Source organism: Salvelinus namaycush, chromosome 10 (assembly GCF_016432855.1).
Source record: "Salvelinus namaycush isolate Seneca chromosome 10, SaNama_1.0, whole genome shotgun sequence".
Classification (NCBI taxonomy): Eukaryota; Metazoa; Chordata; class Actinopteri; order Salmoniformes; family Salmonidae; genus Salvelinus; species Salvelinus namaycush.
In genome coordinates this window covers 8749932-8766974 of record NC_052316.1, presented here as the reverse complement: position 1 = coordinate 8766974, position 17043 = coordinate 8749932, and the positions used below count along the sequence as shown (strand labels likewise).

At 44.0% G+C, this 17043-nt stretch overlaps 1 protein-coding gene across 1 annotated transcript; it reads right to left on the bottom strand.

Moving 5' to 3' along the window:
* Positions 1–589: 589 nt before the first annotated feature.
* LOC120055149 (alpha-N-acetylgalactosaminide alpha-2,6-sialyltransferase 5-like) lies at positions 590–16614 on the bottom strand. The gene is made up of 5 exons (XM_039003072.1): positions 16579–16614; positions 13795–14007; positions 5249–5661; positions 3087–3194; positions 590–830 (listed from the first exon to the last, which is right to left on the bottom strand). Exons 1-5 carry the CDS (start codon positions 16612–16614, stop codon positions 590–592), a joined length of 1011 nt encoding a protein of 336 aa, XP_038859000.1.
* Between the last annotated feature and the right edge of the window lie 429 nt (positions 16615–17043).

Sequence of the window (17043 nt, the reverse complement as noted above, 5' to 3'; positions counted from 1 at the left end):
GTAAAAGCAGGTGAGCTGGTTCCACTCTTTTTTGCCACGTTCTGGTGTTTTGTGGTGGAAATCTGAGCGGGTCGAGCATAACACGTCATCCCTGTTACCCATAGATAGACAGGCATTTTGTTTTTTTACAATTTCATAATATTTTTGTGAAGCTTACATTCAATTGCCACCCTCTGTTGCACACAGCGAGCTTCCATTCCCCCTGTCACAAGGGGATTTATGGCTGATTTAAGAAGACATCAACCCTGTTACTTTATTTGGCACTTAGTTAGCACTTACTATAGTCATTTTTTAATTGAACCTGCTGAGATGGGAAAATGTATTTTTTTATGAAGTTGAACATGTGCTCTTGATGTCAGAATGTTAAAATTAGGTTAAATCAAACATATATCTTTTCCAAATTACACTTCTCAAAAGGCACTGAATTGGTGGAATGACCCTTGTACTTTTCCACTCCTCCCACACACTCCCATAAGGGACACTCCCATAAGGGAGCCAAGGAGAGGATGAGGAAAATCAGCATGTTGGTGTCCAAACACACAGTCACTTCTTCCCCAGGTCCTGATGACCTTTCTGTCTATGTCTGGTATCAGGAGCCATCTGAAGCAGGTGTGAGTGAGCTGTTTCCATTGAGAGTAGAGGACGGGGTCCAGTCTGGCTGGTAGAAGTGGATGTCGAACATCCGAGCCCAGTTGGCGAACACTGTCTTCTCCGTGATGAAGCGATGGTGGCTGCCGCGCCGGTTCCGCTCGTGGGAGAGATACATGGCGCACTCGTCAGGCCCCGAAGGCTCGTAGTAATGATACGGCACCGAGAGATGGGAAGGAGCCCTGGAGAAAGGAGGAAATGAGGGGGAGAGAAGTTTGAGGGGGGAAATGGAAGAGGAGGGAGAGAGAGTGAGATTGGAGAGGAGAGAGATCAACAGAAAAAGAGAGAGAGTGTGTGTGCATGCATGCGAGAGACAGATAGAGAATAGGGAGGGGAGTGGTAGAGAGGGAGGGAGAGAGAGAGGGATTGAAAAATACAGAGAGATGGTGGAGATGCAGTACAGTGCATTCAGAAAGTATTCAGATCCGTGACTTTTTCCACATTTTGTTACATTACAGCCTTGTTCTAAAATCAATTCAATATTTTATTTTCCTCATCAATCTACACACAATACCCCATAATGACAAAGCGAAAACAGGTTTTTAGAAATTGTTGCAAATTTATAAAACATAAAAAACTGAAATATCTTATTTACATAAGTATTCAGACCCTTTGCTATGACACTCGAAATTGAGCTCAGGTGCATCCTGTTTCCATTGATCATCGAGATGTTTCTACAATTTGATTGTGGAGTCCACCTGTGGTAAATTCAATTGATTGGACATGATTTGGAAAGGCATACACCTGTCTATATAAGGTCCCACAGTTGACAGTGCATGTCAGAGCAAAAACCAAACCATGAGGTTTAAGGAATTGTGAGCTCCGAGTCAGGATTGTGTCGAGGCACAGATCTGGGGAAGGGTACCAAAACATTTCTGCAGTATTGAAGGTCCCCAAGGAAACAGTGGCCTCCTTCATTCTTAAATGGAAGAAGTTTGGAACCACCAAGACTCTTCCTAGAGCTGGCCGCTCTGCCAAACTGAGCAATTGGTCACTCTGACATGGCTCCAGTGTTCCTCTGTGGAGATGGGAGAAGCTTCCAGAAGGACAACTATCTCTGCAGCACTCCACCACTCAGGCCTTTATGGTAGAATGGCCAGACGGAAGCCACTCCTCAGTAAAAGGCACATGACAGCCCACTTGGAGTTTGCCAAAAGGCCCTTAAAGACTCTCAGACCATGAGAAACAAGATTCTCTGGTCTGATGAAACCAAGATTGAACTCTTTGGCCTGAATGCCAAGCGTCACATCTGGAGGAAACCTGGCACCATCCCTACGATGATGCATGGTGGTGGCAGCATCATTCTGTGGGGATGTTTTTCAGCGGCAGGGACTGGGAGACTAGTCAGGATCGAGGGAAAGATGAGCGGCGCAAAGTACAGAGAGATCCTTGATGAAAACCTTCTCCAGAGCGCTCAGGACCTCAGATTGGGGCGAAGGTTCACCTTCCAACAGGACAACAACCCTAAGCACACAGCCAAGACAACGCAGGAGTGGTTTCGGGACAAGTCTCTGAATGTCCTTGAGTGGTCCAGCCAGAGCACAGACTTGCCTATTTAAATAAAGATAACATAAAAAAAAAAAAAAAAAAGACTTGAACCCGATCAAACATCTCTGGAGACCTGAAAATAGCTGTGCATCAACGCTCCCCATCCAACCTGACAGAGCTTGAGGATCAGCAGAGAAGAATGGGAGAAACTCCAGAAATACAGGTGTGCCAAGCATGTAGCGTCATACACAAGAAGACTGGAGGCTGTAATCGCTGCCAAAGGTGCTTCAACAAAGTCCTGAGTAAAGGATCTGAACACTTATGTAAATGTAATATTGTATATTTTAAATAAATATAAACATTTGCAAAAATGTCCAAAAACCTTTTTGCTTTGTCATTATGGGGTATTGTGTTTGGACTGATGAGGGAAAAAACTATTTACTTCATTTTAGAATATGGCTGTAATGTAACAAAATCAGGAAAAAGTCAAGGGCTCTGCATACTTTCCGAATGCCTGTATATTATATGTCTTAGCCCTGAGATGTGCTTATCAAAGCTACTTCTTTCCCTGTGATAATTCTTCAGTCCTAGACTCAGTAGACTCTAGCCTCAGAGGAGAGTTTGAGCCAGCATGAATAATTCACACAACACAGACATTGGATCTGGTCCCATGGACCTGCCTGTGGATATCAGCTCATTATCTGGAGCACCTGTTATCCTCCATCTATCTATCTTTGTTTTATTCGACCTTCCCCTCTCATGTATTAAGATGCATAGTCAAGATATTTAGAACACAAGCAGGTATATTTTTTTTTGCCAGAACAGAAATAATAATAATAAAAGTGATAAGTTGCCTATTAGTAATCATTGGGGTAATAATCCCTATGGCATACATGTCATTGAAACTCTCGGGTCCGACAGCACTGTGACCTGTGCCGAACCCAACCCACCTGCAAAAGTCAGGAGCCACCATGCCATAGACATTGATCGTGTCACAGAGTTCCAGGGCAATGGCCATGGTGAACCAGCCAGTGCTCAGCCATGAGTTAGAGGTCTTCCTGGATGACACGGTGAGGGGAAACAAGACACAATATATACTATATGTTCCAACGAAATGTATTGCATGACTCAATAGATTTAAATGAGAGAAATTGTGAGACAGAAAAAAACTGGCCATATGTGGTGCTTGCAGCGATATCCATCCTGCCCAAGGCCCTCAATTTATTGCTTAATTTTTAATACCATAAGATTTCACACTGCCATATTCCTAATTTACATGATTTGACATGAAATCGCAATTTCAATGCTGTTAAACAGCCATCAAAGCAGTGCCCCCTGTAAAATGGAGCCCTTTCATCTACTGAACCGTCAAGGCTAGTTTGTCGAGGCTGGACCTGCCAGCCATACCAGCCCCTCACTGGGGGATATCCCAGCTGGCAGCGGTGCCACTTCTGTCTGGGCTCATTCTGTTTACTGTTGGCAGCCTCTGCCAGGGGGGCACGGCGAGAGTACCCAGGGAGAATGCCAGCCAGTGAAAGTCTGGTAGGACCTGCAATCGGTTTCTGCTCCTAGCTTTGCCTCAGTGACATTATCTTGTGAGGCTGTGCAGCACTTTTGTCACTTCCTGTCAACAGTTAATGAAGACACCAATTATCTCGTATTATATGTAACTGTACTATCTTAATTCGATCACTCTGTTGTCGAATTGTCGAAGAGATTTTCCTGCGCAGAAACACAGAGACATTTCGTCAATGTTTCTGAGCTTTAACTATTATTAATCGTTAGTTACATTTACATTTAAGTCATTTAGCAGACGCTCTTATCCAGAGCGACTTACAAATTTACCTTTTTTTATATTTAACTAGGCAGGTCAGTTAAGAACAAATTCTTATTTTTCAATGACGGCCTAGGAACAGTGGGTTAACTGCCTGTTCAGGGGCACAACGACAGATTTGTACCTTGTCAGCTCGGGGATTTGAACTTGCAACCTTTCGGTTACTAGTCCAACGCTCTAACCACTAGGCCACCCTGCCGCCCCCTAGGGTGGCCTAGTGGTCTAGTTATATTATTAATCATTAGTTATAAAAGAGACATGAGAGGTGCCATAATGAAACTTGGGAGGGGCTGATTGCAGGGAGAACAATCACATGTAGCAGTGCTGATAAGGGGAGGAACCATTTAAGGCCCATATCACTTTTATTTTTTTTTATTTTTTATTAACATTGATAGGCAAGTCAGTTAAGAACAAATTCTTATTTACAATGGTGGCTTAGGAACAGTGGGTTAACCGCCTTGTTCAGGGGCAGAACAGTAGATTTTTACCTTAACAGCTCGGGGATTTGATATAGCAACCTTTCGGTTACTGGCCCAATGCTCCAACCACTAGGCTACCTGCCCAGCAATAATGATGCAATGTTTAGCGATAAGGAGGAGACTCCACCCAAAGTGGGGTATGTATACTACCACGGCTGACACCATGTCTTTGTCTAATTGACCCTCTGGGAAGAATAAACTTGGTTTGAGCGTTCATAGTGTCCGTAGAGTTTTTACTCTGAGAATTAGAACCTAACACTTCGTAATGTAAAATTGGTAGTTGGCATTAGGTTGTCTCAGCGTTATTACACAACGTCTTGTTTCTTCTTCTTCTACCACTTCCATTCACAACATGATCCAGCATTTTGTTTGGGACAGAGTTTCTGTACTTACAGATTGCTAAAATCCCTCTCTAGCTGCATTGTCCCATTCAATGAGATTCTCATACCCCATGGTCTACAACTAATCCTCTTAGTTCCTAACATATATTCAGAGTGCTTTGAACTAAATCCCATTAATGATAGTGTGAGTGGTTGGGTGGTTGTTGGGATTTCTTTCTTATTCTATTGTTAAAAATGCTCAAAAGCAGCTTTTGAATTAGAATGTGTATGCCCAAGAGCACTGACTACAATGCATTCGACTTCCCTGGCAAATCCTGCTTCAAGTGGCTCAAGTCCTCAAACACACTGACTGTATTTTTCGGAAGTCATTCTTGACCAGAATTGGACAGACAGACAGACTCACAAAGCCAAAACCCAATGGCATCATTGACCCAAGGGTCAAAATGTCAAAACCCTACCTGTCTTTCCCTGTCTCCTTCTTGAAGAGCTCATCGAACTGCGGCATCTTGAGCTGGGAGATGACATAGACCTTGAGCTTGGGCAGCAGCTGGTTGACCATACGCAGGTTGTTGAAGACCAGGCCTTTGCCGTCGCGTCGCATACAGCTGCTGGGTCCCCAGAAGAGGAAGACTGAGTCCTGGCTGGCGTTGAGCAGCTCCTGCCGGCTCCGCAGTACCCTCTGCAGGCTGGAGTGGGCGATGACGCGCAGGCTGGTACGCTGGCCCACGTCCCGCTGGAAACTACCCCCAGTCGGGGCGTCGTTCATGCGGATGACGCACTCGGTGCTGTCGATTTCGTCCCCGCGGTTGCTGCCGGTAAGGTGGCCCGAGCTGGTCACCAGGGCACAGCAGTTACAGTGCATCCTCAGAGGCTCGGGGGGAAAGTCAAGAGGTCAAAGACGGTATAGTAGAGTGAGGTCAGAGGTTACAGGAGTTCAACTGTGGCCATTAAAACAACATAAAAAATGCATGCTTCCTTATTTCCTTGCACTGAAATGATGTACAGGTAACTGCCAAAATAAAGGAAACACTTGAGTAAATGAGAGTTCTGGCGGCTCTGTTATGGTGTGGAGTGCATTTTCCTGGCATGGTTTAAGTCCTCTCAACCCCTTAGATAGCAAGGTAGATACCAACAAATACACAGCCATTCTGAGTGATCGCCTTCAACCTATGGAAATCATTTCTATTCTGATGGGAGTGGTCTGTGGTAGAGGTCTTCACAGATCCACCTGTCCGGATCCATAAGTCGAAATAATGTCACAGGTCTGGTCGGATCTGATATTCAGGGGTCAGGGGTCTCGGGTATGTGTCATTTTAACAGACTTTTCTGGAAGGATCCATACAGATCCGAATTTCTGCTGAATTTCTGAATTTCTGCTGCTGCTGCTGCAGCAGAAAGAGAGAGAAATGTGTAATTTATACTGCTGCTCTTTGCTTTCCACGAGAGTGGCGCATGTAGCTTGTTGCTGATGTTGTTGGCCAATCATTAGTCATCAAAACGGCAATAGGCTACAGTCCTAGAGCCTCTGTTTGGAGCAAAAAGTTAGGAGATATCTAATCAATGGAATATTTTGAATTAAAATTATGGAATTAAAAGTTAACAAGGAGAAGGATAGGTTACAATGGCCAAGAGGCAACAGGTAGGCTGCTAATTAATATTCTGAATGGAATTGTTGTTGTTTGTAACTGTGTAGGACGAGAATGCGCATGCAGCCTTAATTAGCCTAGCTAGCTAGCTATCTTAACTAGCTCCTCCCGGTTTGATGCAGTCAAGACAGGTTACCTACGTAATCATATTGGATGATAAATAACCTAGCTATGGCAGCTATTAGTCTACTATAGCACTTGTCGGCTTAGTTGGTTGCTGTCTCTCATCTCTTCCTCCCACCCTCCCTGTTCCGTGTCACTTGCTCACTCACAGTAGCCTACACACACAGCATGGCCTATGCTAGAGCATTACCTCTCTCTACTTCATCTCCCTCGCGCTTTATCAGCTCCAGTTAATAAAGTAGCTTAAAAATGTACTTCTCTGCTGCTTCCCCCACTCGGATTGGATCGGGTCTGGATCCGAACCAGCTCTATACGGAATTGGTCTAGTTGTTCTCGGGTACGTTTGAAACGGATCTCTATATTTAAAAAAGGCATTTATGCATATCGGGTCCGGATGGGAAAGCCCCAGGTCCATTGCGGAACGGGTCCAACCTTTTGAACCTGTGAAGGCCTCTAGTCTGTGGTCTTTTCCAGGATGGCAATGCCCCCATCCACAGTGCACGAATGATCACTAAATGGTTTTATGAGAAGGAAAACAATGTAAACCATATGCCATAGCCGTCTCAGTCACCAGATCTCAACCCAATGGAACACTTATAGAGCGATGCCTGAGACAGCGTTTTACACCACCATCAACAAAACACCAAATGATGGAATTTCCTGTGGAAGAATGGTGTCGCATCCCTCCAATAGAGTTTCAGACACTTGTAGAATCTATGCCAAGGTGCATTGAAGCTGTTCTTGCGGCTTGTGGTGGCCCAACACCCTATGAACCTTATACTGCAGTGGGCTAAATCAGGTTTGATTCAGGATTTGTGTCCATTTTTTTATTAATAATCTTCATTAATAACGAAATAAGGAAAAATATTACTAACATTCTACCCATGAGGCCAAAGAGGGTGCTTTTGGTCATTGACTGCAGGAAAGGGCTATGACACTGTAGGTTGGTTATTCCTTTATTTTGGCAGTTACCTGTAGCTAACAGCATTGGACACGTGAAACCACGGTACCCACCACATTGCTCAAGCCTATCGGAAGGCAGAAGAGAAAAAGAAGGATGCATGTTTGAAGTTTTCAAACAGAATCTGCGCTCTCTGGGGCTGACGGGAGCCCAAAGGGTCTTCTACAGGAATCACACGACCCATTATCATTCAATAAAATATGAGACATATGCACATATTCATGTTGGAGTATGTAACGATGCCTGTGGCCCTTTCCTGCAGTCAAATGACCTAGTGCCCTCATGGGTGGAATGTTATTAATATTTTTGTTTAAGCCATAACCATGTGTGTCAGGTGTATACTTTTGTTTCAACGTTCAAAAACGTTCAAAAAGAATGTAATCCTCCCTCTCTCTCATCGATGTCAATGGGCGGACGGAGAGTTGAGGTCCATGGCACCAGATTCAGATCTCCCTGCCAAGAGGAAAACTGTGTTCCCCAAAATCCAACAGCATAATCAATACCCGCTACAGCATAAAGTAGAAGGCCAGGCAAAAGGGCATCTATATCTAATAATGAAAATCCTGAGACCCTCTCATGAATTATTCTAAGGCTTAATGCAGAGGCCCATTGGCATTCAGAGCTGTACTCTTAGCTTCATGCTTGACTGTGGCCCGTGTGGCCTGTGCACACATACATACTGTGCATACGGGTGAGATTACCGACTTCACTGCCTCATGATCCCGCTCTACTGTTCACATGTGTCTTCCTATAATCTCTGTAATTACACATAGATGAATTACCAAGGGAAGCTGCCAGGAAACGGAGAAGGGAATGAGCACGATGTGGGAAGTGTGTGTGATGAGTGATCCGGGTTCTTCTGTCACGGTAACAGGTTGTGAAATTGAATTTCCCGACTTCAAACTACCGCATCTTTCATCGAAATAGTGTGGATATATCGATTGTTCGTGCTAGCCAGACATCCTACAAGTAGACAAGAAAAAAATGACACACCACGTCACACGATTATACACAATCCCCTGCCAGGCTACGAAAATAAACTAGGGAGGACATAAATCGTATTTATTTCTAGTATTCTTTACGTTCTTTACGTATTCTTCTTTACCGCTCTTCTTCCTACTTCCTACTTAATGCAGTTCAATACAAGAAAAGAAAACCGTGCCGGTTTTGTTTCTGCATTTTCTCTATTGGCTGGTCTTCATGCCTGTCTCTTCTAATGAACTGCAGGTGTTTCCTTCCTGAAAGATTGTTCTTTCCTTTCCATCTCTGCTGCTTTCTTACCTGAACTGACTATGTTCGTCTGTGAACATTTTCTCGACACATTCGTTTCTCCTTTAACGAGTCAAGAGATTGATATTTGGAATTGAAAAAATGTTCACGCTCAGGAATATGAGTGCAGCAAAACGCGAACCTAGAACCCAAGCAATAACTTTCAACTATATTATTGGATCCTCCTTGTGGCCTAGAGCACCAGGGAAATTCTCCCAGTACCAGTAATAAGTGTTTTTGACAGGAAGACTAAATTGTCTTTGACAGAGCCCAGAGCTTCTGTCAGCTCAATGATTCTTTCTAGGCAGAAATAGCAATGACTTATCAACCTTCATTTTGAGGAAAAGGTTGAAACCGAGTCTTTTAGGGGAGAAACCATGTCAAAAACGATTCTCAAATAACACATAATTGAATCACATGTTATTACATAGTCCATCATTATGGAAGCTACCTGCTTGAAAGCAATAATAATTGGGAGGATCCTTATTAGGCCTATGCATTTGGGAGAAGACTGTGGTAGAGGTCTTCATGGATCCACCTGTACCCAAATAGTTTGATAGTTTTACATTTATTGCATTATGAACTCATTTCAATATGAGCACACCTACCTATGCAGTAGGAACTTGACTAATACGACTCACCGTGTCATAAATCATTCATAAACCGACAATATACATATTCCACTCAAACTGTGCATCCCAAATGGCACCCTACTCCCTATACAGTGCACTACTATTGACCAGGGCCCATAGGGCTCTATGTAGGGAATGCCATTTGGGACGGTGCCATTTGGGACGTAGTCCCAGAGTTACTATAGTAATGGGGCGAATGCAGGCTCAGACTTCATTGACCTCTAATGTGAAGTAGATTAGATTAGCTGAGCCATGATAAACAGACCACAGAGCTCACAGCACAACACACAGTTATGAGTAGTGCCTCAACCCAGTCAATTACCATCCACACAGCATCTCCAGACGCATCACTATCATCCTGCTTAGACTCTCCCCAGAGGAAAGCAGGTTCGTAATTGCATTGAGAACAACCCCGTCCATTCAGCTTCTCTCTAGCTACCTCCCAGAATACTCACAGCACCCAAGGCGGACAGTAGCCTCGATTTCATGTCTCGCAGTTCTGGTAAATGTAATATTTCAGAAACAATGGTTTGACAGTGAGACCAGGCGCACAGAGCCCTTCCTTTATGATGACTAGAGACAGTAGGCCTACATATCAGAGGAAATGTCAGAATTGAGGGTGTTGAGGCATTTGAGGGACCGGGGGGAATTGTATTGGGGGGTTACTGTATTACAGATGCGGTCAAATATATTGGCACAGTTGCACGATTCACAATTTCTTCTCAAATAAGTAGAAATTGAAATAATCTTTGGTGTTCACACGTGTATTTGTTTGATTTACAACTGCTTTTTAATGATGAGGGCACCAGCATTCTTCTCACAGCTCTGCGATATTTTCTGTATATATCACTGCCATTTTGTTCTTTAAAAAATGTCAAAGTTCGTCTTTAACAGTGAAATCTAAAAACGGTCAATTCCCACTTAGATCCAAGATGGAGTCAACAGCTGCCTCTTACAAAATGATGATATTCATTGCTTCCTGTCAGCTTTCCTCAAGGCTCTGATTAGCCCTGTCTATCTATCAGTTTATGAGGGAGTAGGTCCTCTTGGATTAATGAGGACTTGGATCCATTTGAAGAAGTTCTCTCAGTGAGGAGGAAGTGCGGCGGGTGCACAGCCAATGGGCTACTTATGTTAATGACATCCAGAGGATGATGTCCAATAAGGTTAGCCGTGGTTCGGTTAAGCGTTGATCTTCTAGTCTCTGTCTAGGCCTATAGGACTGGTGAAGATATCAGATGTTAGGGAGGAATGCACTGATTCTCTTGTTAGGTAGTCGTTTTTTAAGGGATTTCTGGATCCTTTGTCTGGTGTTCTATACAACTGGGATTTGTAAAGGGCATCATTAAGAGGGAGTCTCACAAATAACTCATTTCTGCACTTGTGATTTTTCTCCGGTTATCTACATTTGCATTTCTAGTTCCAACTAATCATCAGCGATTACATCAAAAAGCAAGGCTTTAAAAGCAAAGTGGTGGATTTCAGCACTGGTGCGAACACACACATTCAGTGAGGAGATTCACAGAAAATACATGATTTGTGATTACCATGTGTAAAGGCCAGTGCATATTGATGCTGATGGCCATGTGTTAAAGGTCAACATCTCTTTAATAGGAATCGGTAAAGCATCAGAGGAGGGAGTGTGTGGGGGGGCTGTCACTAACTGTACCTAGTCCACCAGGCGTGTGTGTGTGTGCGTGTGCGTGTGTGTGACTGCAGCTGTAATCAGATTGTCAAAAGTGAGAACGCCATGGAGGAGGGACATTCTCAGAAAAGAAACCACCGTGACGGACAGTGGAGAAAGCAACACAAAGGGGGAGACGCACTGATTCATTCTAAATTCTACGATTACATCTCAGATACACATATTTCCCTTTTTTTAAATATTTCCTTTTATGCTACGTGCATCAGCAACGTTTCAGCTATTATAAATGATTTGTCCTGAAATATTCAAAGGTCTACCAGTTAGGTACTGTATATCTTATGTCTCATCCCAATTCACAAATGCTGAGGTGAAACTAGAAAGAGATAAACGTTTCCAGGTATAGAAGTAGAAAAGGTTTGCGTTGGGTGGCTTGTGAGCAAACTAATAACCTCCTATGGCACGTAGGTGGAGGCAGACCTTTCCTGTGTGTTCTCCATGATTAATGTGTGGCCTTTCTCAGCCCTCAGTGTGAGACAGAAAGCAGCTAGAGGAGTAGTGGTGGTACTCACAGATCCACCACCCAGCTCTGTGGAATCACGGGCCCGTGAAGAGAAAGTTATGCACATAAGTTAATGAGGGGCATAAGCAGAATCCTTCAGGCGCAGTAAATACTGTAAATACGGTGGTGTGTGTGTGTGTGGGGGGGGGTGTGTGCATGCATGAATGCTTTGTGTATGTTAAGTGATCAGAGTCAAGAGGCCCCGCAGCTAAAGCCGATACCAACTGACTGGGATGGTCTGTGAATTCAGATAGTCCAGATAGTGATTTACAGGGTGTAGTGGTAGCAACACTACAGCGGTACTTGAGAGTCCCTACAGTGGAGAGCAGACCTGAGATAGGGCAGTTGGCGATTGATGAAGAAATACGATGGCAGGGAACGACTGGAGGGAAGACTTTTCAATACATAACGAATATCAGACGCAATATCAGGGGATGTGGGGAGAATGGAAATAGAATCCAGATGTATTCATTGTGCTGCCTTTTCTTGGACTGGGACCAAATAGGACACAAAGAAAGACCTCTTTGTGTCCTGTTTGGTCCGAGCTACTAAGTTCTTTCATCATCACATTCTAGCTGTTGGCTGGAAGGGGACTTCAAATTGCGGCTGAATCTATTGAAAAGTTTGGGCTGGGCAAGAACAAATAACTTCGTTGTGCTGGGCATGTACAGTACAATGGCTAAATATCACACAACTCTCTGATGCTTTTCATAGTCATTAAACAGTGAGCAGTGAACAGAACCGCTCCAGACACAGACCCCGATATAATCCTGTTCTCAACTCCTCTCCGTTGTAGCGCCTCTCTTGTCCGGTGCCACCTGAGAGACGCAGTGTCCGTCCACGCTGCCGTGTCTCTCTCTAGTCCCGTATCTCTCCCACTCTGGAGCCATGCTGCTAAAGTCAGCCCATACAGAAGCCAGCACGCTGTGTGTATCTCTTATTTAGGAATAACAACCAACAAAAACCCAAAGGTACCAAAACAACTGCTCTCTCTGCTACTGCACGGCAAGCGGTACCAGAGCGCCATGTCTAGGTCCAAGAGGCTTCTAATCAGCTTCTACCCCCAAGCCATAAGACTCCTGAACATCTAATCAAATGGCAACCCAGTCTAATTGCATTGCCCCCCCCCCCCCCCCCCCCCCCTTACACTGCTGCTACTCTCTGTTATTATCTACGCATATCTATGTCACTTTAATAACTCGACCTACATGTACATATTACCTCAATTACCTCGACTAACCGGTGCCCCAGCACATTGACTCTGTACCGGTACCCCCTGTTATTTTACTGCTGCTCTTTCATTATTTGTTACTTTTATTTCATCTTTTTTTGTTGTTGTTGTTGTTGTTATTTTTCTTAAAACTACATTGTTGGTTAAGGGCTTGTAAGTAAGCATTTCACTGTAAGGTCTACACCTGTTGTATTCCGAGCATGTGACAAATACAATTTGATTTGATTTGAACTACCTATCTCGCTTTCAATCAACTTGCCTGGAACCTCGCTGGCTGCAGTCGTTGGGACGGGAATCAAACATACCGCAGACGGTTGCCAATTTCAAAGTCCCACCCACTCATGTGGTTCCAAGAAGAAATCTCCAAAGCTTTATCAATAAGCCATTTAGAGTGTAGCCTACCTGGGATATTTGTCTGTGAGCCGGCCTGTCAGCTTTACCTGAATGACAGTCTGAATACAGATCAGAAGGCGCAGCTCGTCTTATTCATGCACAACATCACTAGAGCAGACAATGTGCTTCTCAGGTGCTTAATGGCCAACATATTGGCTATGGCCACTGATTACAATTATACTCACAAGACACTGAATCGATTAACCCTCATCTTAGTTCTAAACGATTGAACCTTAAGCGACAGACTGAAGATACGTGGCAACAAAGGCATTGGGTAATTGAAAGGTCTAGTGATAGTGCTCTCGATGGTACTTTGGAATATACTGTAGACTTTGCCGAATACCTACTTACAATTTCAAAATATCTACAAAACCTTTTGAATAAATATCTACAAAGCCTTTTGAATAAATATCTACAAAGCCTTTTGAATAAATGACACAGGAAACAACCGCTGTTTGTTGACAGCATTGGTTGTCCATACATGTTTTAAATGTCTTGACACATTTCTACAGATGCTGCGTTCTTATAGTCAGTATACTGCTTACCTTTTGATCGATGACTCCAGTGTAGCCCTGTAGGGTTGGTGACAGGGCTCTTCCTGGTTTAGGCTGCGCTTTCCTGGGCTTATCCATTAGCGGCCCAGTAGCAGCAGCATCCGTGTGATACGCTGTCCCTGACGTGTCCGTGAAGCTGTTGTTGTACACAACGATGAGACTGGTACCCATGGTAATAACTATAATGACGATAACCCCATGGCGCTATAATAAGGAGAAAATTGGTAAAATAGGCTACATTATGAGGTATTCAGCCGGTTTATTTAAAAAATATATATATGCAAAAAACGAAATTAGCTTATATCTGCAGTATGCTACAATTACTTATTTATAGCATTTCTATTCTAGAATATAATGACAAATTAGAACTTTAAACTCTGTTAGCAGCTTGCAATAATGGTTTCTAGATAACAAATAATATCACATCTCTTCTTTCTGTGATCACACTTCAATTCTCGAAACCGCCACTCAAAACAACCCACTGTGAACAGATGTCAGTTCAGTCTAGTTTTGATTTACATTTGGTTGAGTTGTCAACTAACGTGAATTCAAGGTAAAATCAACAAAAAAAATGATTTAGGTTCAAAGTTGGGGGAATTTCTTGGGGGAAATTCTATTGTGCTGATGACTCAGTTTTCCACGTTGATTCAACTTCATCACATATTATCTTTGTTGTTGAAATTACGTGGTAACAACATTGACCCAACCAGTTTTTGCCATGTGGGAACAGATGCGCTCTATGATTTAAAAAGACTGACAGCTGTGCACTCTTCACGTTATAATCTTTAAATCCATCATCCAACCCATTGTCATAAAGATAGAGTAGACTATTTAAACAGTAGAGTAGAATAGGCAAGGAGCATGATACAGTAGCAGTAGGCGAGATGTCTATTTTCTCACATAACTTCCATCTTTCCAAAAGAGTTTCAAAAAGCCTACCACCTGAGCCTTCATTTTGTGGATGTCCTCCGTAAAATTCTTCACTTTACATAACGATTTAGAAGCCAGAGCATTCACGTTGCTGAAATCGTCGCAGCCGTGTCTGTTTACGCCAAATAACAACTGACTGACTTTTTGACAAAGAGCGCATCCCTAATGTAGCAGATTAGCACTCGCACTGATACATCAACGATCCACTTCTCTCTCGCAGGATCCAGAGCGCCCAGTATGATAACTCCGCGTGGTCATAATGAACGCCTTTTCAAGGATGGTACAATTTCGCACAATTCAACTTATTGACTGGGGATCTCTTTACTGAGGAATGTAGCCTAACTCTTTCTATTGGATGTGTTTGAAATATTGTATATATATATTTGTATTGTGTTGTATTTGTAAATTGCAGAGCTTCCTTGTAAAAGAGACCTTTGTAAAAAATATCGGTGTTAACAAAGAGTTTACAGGCTGTTAATTACTATTAATAAGCAGTTAATATCAGTGGTGGAAAAAGTACCCAATTGTCATACTTGAGTAAAAGTATAGATACCTTAATAAAAAGTTACTCAAGTAAAAGTGAAAGTCAGCCAGTAAAAATCTACTTGAGTAAAAGTCTAGAAGTGTTTGGTTTAAAAATATACTTAAGTATCAAAGGTACATGTAATTGGTTAAATATACTTAAGTATCAAAAGTAAAATTATAAATCATTTCAAATTCCTGCAAAGCAGACAGCACCATTTTCTTGTTTTTAAAATGTATGGATAGCCAGGGTCCCATTCCAACACTCAGACATTATTTACAGAAGATTGTAACGTTTGTCGTCAGAAGGAGACCAAGGTGCAGCGTGGTAGGTGCACATTCTTTTATTTAAATATTCCATCCAAGAAAAACAATAAAAAATATAACGAACGAAAAGCTTCGTCGTGCAAACTACATGAATTCAAACAAAGACAAGATCACACACTGAATGAGGGAAAAAGGGCTGCCTAAGTATGATCCCCAATCAGAGACAATGAAAGACAGCTGCCTCTGGTTGGGAACCACACTCGACCAAACACAAAAAAATAGAGAACATAGAATGCCCACCCAAATCACACCCTGACCTCACCAAACATAGAGAATAACAAGGATCTCTAAGGTCAGGGCGTGACAGTACCCACCCCCCCAAAGGTGCGGACTCCGGCCGCAAACCTGAACCTATAGGGGAGGATCCGGGTGGGCATCTAATCTTGGTGGCGGCTCCGGGTTCGGGGCGTTTCCCCCGCTCCCTACGCTGATCCCTCTGCTTCTGTGGAACCGGACCGTGGATCGTCGCCGGAGACTCCGGACCGTGAATCGTTGCCGTTGGAACCGGACCGTGGATCATCGCCAGAGGCTCTGAACTGGGAACCACCGCTGGAGGCTCCGGAATGCAGATCGTCACCGGAACTTTGGACTGGGAACCCCCCTCTGGAGGCTCCGGACTGCAGCTCGATGCCGGAGGCTCTGGACTGGGAACCCCCCTCTGGAGGCTCCGGAATGCAGATCCGTCGCCGGAGGCTCTGGACTGGGAACCCCCGCTGGAGGCTCCGGACTGCAGCTCGTCGCCGGAGGCTCCGGACTGCCGATCGTCGCCGGAGACACCGGACTGCCGACCGTCGCCGGAGGCTCCGGAGGCTCCGGAGCTGGAACAGGCCGCACTGGGCTGTGCTGGCGAACTGGGGATACCGTGCGTAGAGCTGGCGCAGGATATCCTGGGCCGAAGAGATGCACCGGAGGTCATGAGCGTTGAGCCGGCACAATTCGTCCTGGCTGAATGCCCACTCTAGCACGGCAACTGCGGGGAGCTTGCACAGAACGCACCGAGCTGTGGCTGCTCACTGGGGACACCCTGAGCATCATCGCATAACATGGTGCCTGACCAGTCACACGCTCCCCATGGTAAGCACGGGGAGTTGGCTCAGGACTGAACCCTGACTCCACCAATCACCCCGTGTGCCCCCCCCCCCCCAATTTTTTGGGGGGGCTGCCTCTCGTGCTTGCTACGTTGAGCTAACTCCTCGTAATGTCGATGATCCCCAATCAGAGACAATGAAAGACAGCTGCCTCCTCTTCTAAGCATTCGAAACGCAACTAGTACTTTTGGTTGTCAAGGAAAATGTATGGAGTAAAAAGTACAATGTTTTCTTTAGGAATGTAGTGAAGTAAAAGTAAAAGTAGTCAGAAATATAAAGTTAATATATCATTAAGTAAAGTACAGATACTCAAAAAAACGACTTAAATAGTACTTAAAGTACTTTTACTTAAGTACTTTACACCACTGGTTCA

Bases quoted from the DNA above. Each gene is read 5' to 3' on its own strand.
- LOC120055149 (XM_039003072.1), bottom strand. From the start codon at position 16,614: ATGCTCAGGGTGTCCCCAGTGAGCAGCCACAGCTCG. The intron at 14,008-16,578 runs GTGCGTTCTGTG...TCCTTATTATAG, and splicing joins CAGTGAGCAGCCACAGCTCG to CGCCATGGGGTTATCGTCAT. The intron at 5,662-13,794 runs GTAAGCAGTATA...TTTCCCCCCGAG, and splicing joins CTGGAGTCATCGATCAAAAG to CCTCTGAGGATGCACTGTAA.